This window comes from Chiloscyllium punctatum, unplaced genomic scaffold (genome assembly GCF_047496795.1).
Source record: "Chiloscyllium punctatum isolate Juve2018m unplaced genomic scaffold, sChiPun1.3 scaffold_837, whole genome shotgun sequence".
Lineage (NCBI taxonomy): Eukaryota > Metazoa > Chordata > Chondrichthyes > Orectolobiformes > Hemiscylliidae > Chiloscyllium > Chiloscyllium punctatum.
The window spans coordinates 44,651-54,031 of record NW_027310571.1 but is presented as its reverse complement, the minus strand read 5'-3'; the positions used below and the strand labels follow the sequence as shown (position 1 = coordinate 54,031).

The 9,381-nt window shown below is 57.5% G+C and overlaps 1 protein-coding gene across 1 annotated transcript; it reads left to right on the top strand.

Annotated features, from left to right (window-relative positions):
- Window positions 1-4,285: 4,285 nt before the first annotated feature.
- On the top strand, window positions 4,286-9,062 carry LOC140474108 (integrator complex subunit 3-like). The gene is made up of 4 exons (XM_072567668.1): window positions 4,286-4,388; window positions 5,954-6,026; window positions 6,880-7,033; window positions 8,444-9,062. Exons 2-4 carry the CDS (start codon window positions 6,022-6,024, stop codon window positions 8,516-8,518), a joined length of 234 nt encoding a protein of 77 aa, XP_072423769.1. The 5' UTR covers window positions 4,286-4,388; window positions 5,954-6,021; the 3' UTR covers window positions 8,519-9,062.
- Window positions 9,063-9,381: the final 319 nt, after the last annotated feature.

The following is a 9,381-nucleotide window of genomic DNA, read 5'->3' as shown; positions in this document are numbered from 1 at the left end:
GGGTGGGGCGTGTGACCCAGTGACCCTGGACTGTACACCCTCCTGATTGTGGGGACGGGGTGTGTGACCCAGTGACCCAGTGACCCAGGACTGTACACCCTCCTGATTGTGGGGACGGGGTGTGTGACCCAGTGACCCAGGACTGTACACCCTCCTGATTGTGGGGGTGGGGCGTGTGACCCAGTGACCCTGGACTGTACACCCTCCTGATTGTGGGGACGGGGTGTGTGACCCAGTGACCCAGTGACCCTGGACTGTACACCCTCCTGATTGTGGGGACGGGGCGTGTGACCCAGTGACCCAGTGACCCTGGACTGTACACCCTCCTGATTGTGGGGACGGGGCGTGTGACCCAGTGACCCTGGACTGTACACCCTCCTGATTGTGGGGACGGGGTGTGTGACCCAGTGACCCTGGACTGTACACCCTCCTGATTGTGGGGACGGGGCGTGTGACCCAGTGACCCTGGACTGTACACCCTCCTGATTGTGGGGACGGGCTGTGTGACCCAGTGACCCAGTGACCCTGGACTGTACACCCTCCTGATTGTGGGGACGGGGTGTGTGACCCAGTGACCCTGGACTGTACACCCTCCTGATTGTGGGGACGGGGCGTGTGACCCAGTGACCCAGTGACCCTGGACTGTACACCCTCCTGATTGTGGGGACGGGGCGTGTGACCCAGTGACCCAGTGACCCTGGACTGTACACCCTCCTGATTGTGGGGACGGGGTGTGTGGCCCAGTGACCCAGTGACCCTGGACTGTACACCCTCCTGATTGTGGGGAAGGGGCGTGTGACCCAGTGACCCTGGACTGTACACCCTCCTGATTGTGGGGACGGGGCGTGTGACCCAGTGACCCAGTGACCCTGGACTGTACACCCTCCTGATTGTGGGGACGGGGTGTGTGACCCAGTGACCCAGTGACCCTGGACTGTACACCCTCCTGATTGTGGGGACGGGGCGTGTGACCCAGTGACCCAGTGACCCTGGACTGTACACCCTCCTGATTGTGGGGACGGGGCGTGTGACCCAGTGACCCTGGACTGTACACCCTCCTGATTGTGGGGGTGGGGCGTGTGACCCAGTGACCCAGTGACCCTGGACTGTACACCCTCCTGATTGTGGGGACGGGGTGTGTGACCCAGTGACCCTGGACTGTACACCCTCCTGATTGTGGGGGCGGGGCGTGTGACCCAGTGACCCAGTGACCCTGGACTGTACACCCTCCTGATTGTGGGGACGGGGCGTGTGACCCAGTGACCCTGGACTGTACACCCTCCTGATTGTGGGGGTGGGGCGTGTGACCCAGTGACCCTGGACTGTACACCCTCCTGATTGTGGGGACGGGGCGTGTGACCCAGTGACCCTGGACTGTACACCCTCCTGATTGTGGGGGTGGGGCGTGTGACCCAGTGACCCAGTGACCCTGGACTGTACACCCTCCTGATTGTGGGGACGGGGCGTGTGACCCAGTGACCCTGGACTGTACACCCTCCTGATTGTGGGGGTGGGGCGTGTGACCCAGTGACCCTGGACTGTACACCCTCCTGATTGTGGGGACGGGGCGTGTGACCCAGTGACCCTGGACTGTACACCCTCCTGATTGTGGGGGTGGGGCGTGTGACCCAGTGACCCAGTGACCCTGGACTGTACACCCTCCTGATTGTGGGGACGGGGCGTGTGACCCAGTGACCCTGGACTGTACACCCTCCTGATTGTGGGGACGGGGCGTGTGACCCAGTGACCCTGGACTGTACACCCTCCTGATTGTGGGGACGGGGCGTGTGACCCAGTGACCCTGGACTGTACACCCTCCTGATTGTGGGGACGGGGCGTGTGACCCAGTGACCCTGGACTGTACACCCTCCTGATTGTGGGGACGGGGCGTGTGACCCAGTGACCCAGTGACCCTGGACTGTACACCCTCCTGATTGTGGGGACGGGGCGTGTGACCCAGTGACCCTGGACAGTACACCCTCCTGATTGTGGGGACGGGGTGTGTGACCCAGTGACCCAGGACTGTACACCCTCCTGATTGTGGGGACGGGGCGTGTGACCCAGTGACCCAGTGACCCTGGACTGTACACCCTCCTGATTGTGGGGACGGGGCGTGTGACCCAGTGACCCTGGACAGTACACCCTCCTGATTGTGGGGACGGGGTGTGTGACCCAGTGACCCTGGACTGTACACCCTCCTGATTGTGGGGACGGGGTGTGTGACCCAGTGACCCAGTGACCCTGGACTGTACACCCTCCTGATTGTGGGGACGGGGCGTGTGACCCAGTGACCCTGGGGGGGGGTTGTTCCAACCTATCTGCTCTCCTCGTCTTTGGAGGTGATAGCAGCAGTGGGTTTGGAAGGTGCTCTCTCCGGACCCTTTGGGGAGTTGCCGCAAGTGCATCTGGTCGATGGTGTACACTGCTGTAACTGAGCATCAGGGGGACAAGGGAGTGGGTGTTTGTGGTGTGTCCCCTTAAAGGGACAGAGCCGTCCTGAGCTCGATGCTGACTTTCTCGAGTCCCTGACTCCCTCTGGGTTACTGTGATGTTTATGTTGTAGATCTTCCCTTGAAAGGAGCTCAGGGAGGAGATGGTTTGTTTGTGCTGAGATTAGAGTAGGGGATCGGTCTGTAAGTCCTGCTGGCTGAACAAAGGTGGCTGCTTAATAACCAGGTTCTCTCTTCCCCCCCCCCCCCCCACCTCCTACCAGCAGGAGCAGGCTCCCTGAGTCAGCAGACAGAGGGAGTGGAGGATAACCAAGGGATCGGCAGGAAAGACTGGGTCCAGGTCACCACCACCAGAGACGTTAGGGGAGGCTAGATGGGCTGAACGGCCTGTACTCTGCTAGCTCACTCCTCATTCTGGATTTGTGGTGCTGGAAGAGCACAGCAGTTCAGGCAGCATCCCCAAGGGGCTTCGAAATCCTGACCGACAGATGCTGCCTGAACTGCTGTGCTCTTCCAGCACCACGAATCCAGGATCTGGTTTCCAGCATCTGCAGCCATTGCTTTTACCTTTTTAGCTCACTCCTCAGTGGGAGTCAGGGTACCCTACCAGGGCAGGCCTGGTGATGTGGGAACGTTCAGCCCTTGGGCTAGCATTGCAGCCTGGAGGGTAGGGAGCCCCTTTATCTTGAGTGGAGTGCCTTCCCCAGTCACGCTGCTGCACGGGGAGGGGGGGGACTGCCTGACTGTGTGTCGGTGCAGCTGATGGCTGTAACGGGGGGGGACTGACTGACTGTGTGTCGGTGCAGCTGATGGCTGTAACGGGGGGGGGGTGGGTTTTGAACGATCACCGCAGTTTCTCTGCTCAGATACGACAGCGTTCTCCAGCTTCCTGCTCAGCTGTGGAGGGAGGCAGGGACGGGCCTGCCCTCTGCTGGACACCGCCATCACCGCGGGCAGGCACTGAGCTGCGGTAATACTCCTGTACAGCCCAGGGCACACCAGACTGACCACCTTACCCCCTGTCTCTCCCTCCGCAAACGCCACCGGAATCCCCTGCTGAGATTCTCCAGCATTTTCAGGCGATAGATCTGAGGGATAGATCATCCCCCCCCACACCCACGCGAGGCCTTGTCTGAAAGACAGTGCCTCTGACCGTACAGCACTGCAGCTGAATGCCGAACTTGGTCGACCATTCCACCCGACCTGTCTGCTCGCCAAGTCCACGTTTCCCCTGGAGCCAGCCTCCAGTTTAATCAAAGACCACACATCTGCAGCCCCCATCTGGGGGTCGGGAACTCGTACAACTCACTCCTCCTAAGTCCTCAATAAAACAGTCAAGGATAGGACCAGGCCATTCGGCCCCTCGATCCTGCTCCATCTTTTGGTAGGATCGACATTCCTCGCGCTCACTTTCCCCATAACCCCCAATTGATCAAGAACCTCTCTCTCTGTCTCAGCCTTAAATATACACGAAGAGTTGCCCCCACAGCTCTCTGACAAACAGTCCCAAAGACCCAAAACCCTCCAACGGAAGAAATTCCTCCATGTCTCACATTGGCAGCCCTTTACCCTCAGACAGTGCTGGAACCACCACACCCGGCTAATACTCGAGGATGTAGGCCCGGTTTACTCAGCCTCTCGCTGTAGGCCGCCCCTTGTCATACGGCCAACTTGGTGAACCATTGCACTCCAGTCGAGTGCATCTGTATCATCTTGTGGGCGGGGGATGGATACCACACGTAGAATACAGCTGGTGGTTGGTTCCCACCCTGTGGTTTACATGTTGTTTCTCTCTCTCTCTCTCTCTCTCTCTCTCTCTCTCTCTCTCTCTTTGCAGCCTACGCAGCTCCAGCAGCAAGTTGGCCCAGCTCACCCTGGAACAGATCCTGGAACACCTCGCCAACTTGCGTCTCTGCCTCCTGCCCACCAAACAGAACTGTGAGTGCCAGCAGTGCCCAGTTCACCCGGGCACCTGAGTGAGCCACCACCGCCGTGTGGAAGGGCCGGCCGCAGGGTTCCCTGGGTTGGGGGTGGTGTGGGCGGTGTAGGGAGTGGTGTCCAATCTGCACCGCCCCTCGCCCCCTTGGTCAGACCGCGCGCGCTCTTACCTCCACCTCCATCTGTCACCTCCGCGTGACAGGTGCTGGGTGTGAAGAGGCAGGGGACCAATACAGGAAGGAGTCCCCACTCAAAGTCGGGTCGGGGGAGGGCGTGGGGGGGATTGCCCGAGACTCTGTGAAGGAGAGACGTGTCGGGGGTGGGGGATGGTGAGGCGTTTCAGCCTGGGGAAGGGTCGGAGATGTCAGGGAGGAAGGGCACCCCCCCCCACCCCCTCCCCAATCCAGTCAGAGGGGAGACGGTGTCTGTGTGTAACAGAGATACATTGGGGAGGGTAAGGGGGCCGGGGGGCTGCTGGGTAATGACAAACGTGAGACCCCACTGGGGCAAGTGCCCTAATTGATCAGGCCCAGGGTCACCACACAACTTTAATTAAAACATGCACCGTCCTCCCTGTCATCCCCCTCCCCCGACCAGGAGGCCCCAGGTTCAATTCCGAACTGCTCAAGAGGTGCGTGTGTCGGTTTAGCTCAGTTGGCTGGACGGTTGGTTTGCAGGGCAGTGTAAGGCTGACGATGTGGGTTTGATTTCCCACAGCAGCTGGGACTTTACCACCACCCATCACCCCGCGGGCTGGTTAGACTATGGTGACTTGACTCGAATAGTGTGACTGAATACGTTGGTTCGTGAAATAGGTTACATTTTTAAAGAATGATAAGTGGGGCCCTCTTGTGGTGCAGTGGTAGTGTCCCTACCTGTGGACCAGGCAGCCTGGGCTCGAACTCCACCCGTGTGCAGTTACATCTCTGAACAGGTTCATCGTCAATCAGTTGTTTCTGATCCACAGTAAACGGTAATGAGCTGTCGATGGACAGCTCAGCTCATTAGAGCTCCTCACCCCATCTCCACCCACAGGCAGAGACAGACAAACCCACCCCAAAACATCGGGGTTATGGGAGATGGAAGGGAAGACTTGTGGAGTCACAGTTCCACAGCACCAGCCCACAGGGCTCCAAGAAGATGAGAGAGCAGGAGAGAGGGTTGTGTGCGTGTGTGTGTGTGTCTCTGTCTGTCTGTGTGTGTGTGTATCTGTGTGTGTGATTCGGAGATGCCGGTGATGGACTGGGGTGTACAAAGTTAAAAATCACACAACACCAGGTTAGAGTCCAACAGGTTCAATTGGAAGCAGACCAGCTCCAAAAGAGAGTGTGCTTCCAATTAAACCTGTTGGACTCTAACCTGCTCTGTGTGTGTATGTCACTGTCTGTCTGTTACGCTGTGTCTGTGTCGCGCTGTGTGTTTGTCGCTATCGCGTGTGTGTGCAGTAGGTGGGGGGGAATGGGGCTGGGAGATGGAGGGACCAATCACAGCCCTTTTTAACCGTCCTGTTTCTCACTCTCTCTTTCCCCCTCCCTTGCCTCCCATCCATTTGTTCCCACCTGCAGTTTTTACCCAGACGCCAATCCTGCAGGCCCTTCAGCATGTGCAGGCTAGCTGTGATGAGGCACACAAGATGAAGTGAGTCCCTGGGGTTTGTGGGAGGGGTGCACTCTGGCCCCACCCCCTGAGTAGAGGAGATGGCGGGGGTTGGGGGGGGGGGGGAGGAGGGAGCGGTGGTGCAGTTTGAGACGTTGCCGAGTAACTGGGAGCTTCGGTGGCTGCCGGGGGAGGAACGACATGCAGCACAGCAGCGTCTCTGCTCCCCGGCCAGGCTCTTCAGCCCCTCGGGTCTGCTAGCCCATTCCTGGGCGTGGGGGAGTGGGGTTTGGTGGCTGTGGGGTTTCTCTTTGTTCACTGGCAGAGTGAGGGGGCTGGTCCGTCCTGACCAACCCTTGACCTGCCTTACTGAACCGCTGCAGGTTGACCCACAGTGCCCTGAGGGAGGGAATCCCAGAGTTCTGACCCAGCGACCGTGAAGGGACGGCGATAAGTTTCCATCTCTGGGTGGTGCGGTGCTCAGAGGGGCTGCTGGTCTCCTGCTGGCCTGTCCTTCACGATGGGAGTGCTCACACACTTGGGAGGTGCTGTCTGATGAGCACTCTGTTATAGATCGTCCCCACTGCTGCTACTGAGCACCGTCGGGGGGTGGTGGTGTCAGTCAAGCAGGGGCTAACTTGTCCCTGGATGGTATTGAGCTACTTGAGTGTTGCTGTAGTTGTCCCCATCCGGGGCAAGTGGAAGGGTATTCCCTCCCTCCCCCCTGACTCGTGCCTGGTCGATGGTTGGATAGGTTTTGGGGGTGGGTACCAAGCGGGGGAGTCAGGATTGCCAGCCGGAGTGTTTCAGACACAGAGTGGGGGCCCTGTGGCAGTGCAGTCACCTCTCCTCCACTCCCACCTCTTTCCCCCCCCCACCCCCCCCATTCCGACAGGTTCAGTGACCTCTTTGCGCTGGCTGACGATTACGAAGATTCCTCCAAACCATCTCGGAGCCGGCGCAAGACAGCAGCCTCCAGCCCCAGGAACCGGAAAAACGCCTCCCAACCTGTGGGCAACGATGAGGACTCCTCGTCTAGCAGTGGGACGGTAGGTCACACGGTCACGGGAAACACAGCCTTCCGCCCAGTTTCCCAAAGGAAATTACTGCCATTCAACCATAGAAACCTTTCCGAGTCTCCTGTATAAATGCTGTAACGGGTTCCTGAATCGATCACTTCCTCTGGCAACGCATTCCCAATCAGGTCCACCCTCTGTGCAGGAAACGTTGCCCCTCTGGTGTCTCCTTAAATCTATCTTCTCTATCTGTCTATCTTCTCTATCTGTCTATCTTCTCTATCTGTCTATCTTCTCTATCTGTCTATCTTCTCTATCTGTCTATCTTCTCTATCTGTCTATCTTCTCTATCTGTCTATCTTCTCTATCTGTCTATCTTCTCTATCTGTCTATCTTCTCTATCTGTCTATCTTCTCTATCTGTCTATCTTCTCTATCTGTCTATCTTCTCTATCTGTCTATCTTCTCTATCTGTCTATCTTCTCTATCTGTCTATCTATCTTCTCTATCTGTCTATCTATCTTCTCTATCTGTCTATCTATCTTCTCTATCTGTCTATCTATCTTCTCTATCTGTCTATCTATCTTCTCTATCTTCTCTATCTATCTCTCTATCTTCTCGATCGATCTCTCTATCTTCTCGATCGATCTCTCTATCTTCTCGATCGATCTCTCTATCTTCTCGATCGATCTTCTCGCTCCTTAATATTACACCCTCTGGTTTTGGACTCACCCCACCCGGGGGAAAAGTCCTTTGCTGTTCACCTTTTATTTGTGCCCCTGGTGATTTCCTAAACCGCTCACCCTCCCTCTCCTGAGAACTCGAGCCCTTCATTCCTGGGAAATCTTTTCTGCGCCCTCCCCTGACCCGAACTGTGTACACACAACTGTAAAAGGGGTCTCCCCAACGTCCTGGACGGTGCAACACAAGGTCCCAACTCCTGCGCTCCAGGGGTCCACACAAGGAGATGGGAGGGTCCACATCCCCAGGGTAGACTCCCAACAGGAGTCCATGTGCTTTGATGTCACAAGCGTTCGGAGTGCTGCTGCTGCTGCTGCTGCTTTGTCAGGCGAACTGTTGGGTGACGAAGGGTCAGTGCTCTGATGTTACATCAACCTGTTGACCTGACAGACCCTGGTGCTGTGTGCCTTCTGAGTCCAACCCTGGCACATCTGAGCGATGAGGGGGAAGCGTGTCCAATGCCACCTTCCCCACTCTGCTGACCTGCGATGCAACTTCCTGTTCCTCAGCCCCTGGGTCAGCCAGTCGGTCTGTTGACCACCACTCCCCAGGGCCCTACCGTTAACTGAGTAAGCCCTGTCCCTGCTGGTTTTACCAAAATGCAATCCCCCCCCCCCCCCACCCCACCCACCACTCCCCCGCGGGGATTTCCTAATCTTACCCCCCCCCCGAACCTGGCTCACTGTCTGTGCTCTCCCTGCAGGAAGAGGAGGATGCGAAACCCAAACCGAAGAGGAAACGGAAAGGTTCATCGGCAGTTGGGTCTGACAGTGACTGAGTGTGTGGCAGCCAGACAGAGAGACAGAGCGAGAGGGAGAGAGACACACGGACAGTGAGAGCGCGCGAGGTGGAGACACGGGGCTGCTGCTGCTTCCACATCTCGACCCTCGGAATTCGGGACACACTCTCGCACCCATCCAGACACACACCCAGACAGACACTGAGCCAGCAGGGAGCAACTGCTGCACACTCGGCTGTGTATGTATCCCCCCCCCCCTCACCTCCACAGCCAGGGAGGGCGGGCGAGAAAGTGGGTTCCAGCAACACACAGACTGAGATCAGCAGCATTTGGCAGAGATCGGACCGGTCTGACTATTTCATTCAGCATGAGAGAGAGACAGAGACAGAGAGAGAGAGGGAGGAAAAACCATTCATCAGGCATCGAAGAGTTGCAAAAACAAAAAGAGCTTTTCTCACCAGTGGAAGAGACTGTCTGGGTTCTTAAGAAAAAATGTCACACAGAGTTTTTTAAAAGGGTTTATATTCGAAGCATCCTATTTTCTTAAAAAAAAGTTGTAAATAAACGACATCTTATAATTCTGCTTTGTGGGGGGAGGGGCAGCTTTCTTTGTCTGTGTGTGTGTGTGTGGGGAGAGGGGCGTGTGTGTGGGGAGAGGGGCGTGTGTGTGGGGAGAGGGGCGTGTGTGTGTGGGGAGAGGGGCGTGTGTATGTGTGGGGAGAGGGGCGTGTGTATGTGTGGGGAGAGGGGTGTGTGTGTGTGTGGGGAGAGGGGCGTGTGTGTGTGTGGGGGGAGGGGCGTGTGTGTGGTGGAAAGGGGCGTGTGTGTGGTGGAAAGGGGCGTGTGTGTGGGGAGAGGGGCGTGTGTGTGGGGAGAGGGGCGTGTGTGTGGGGAGAGGGGCG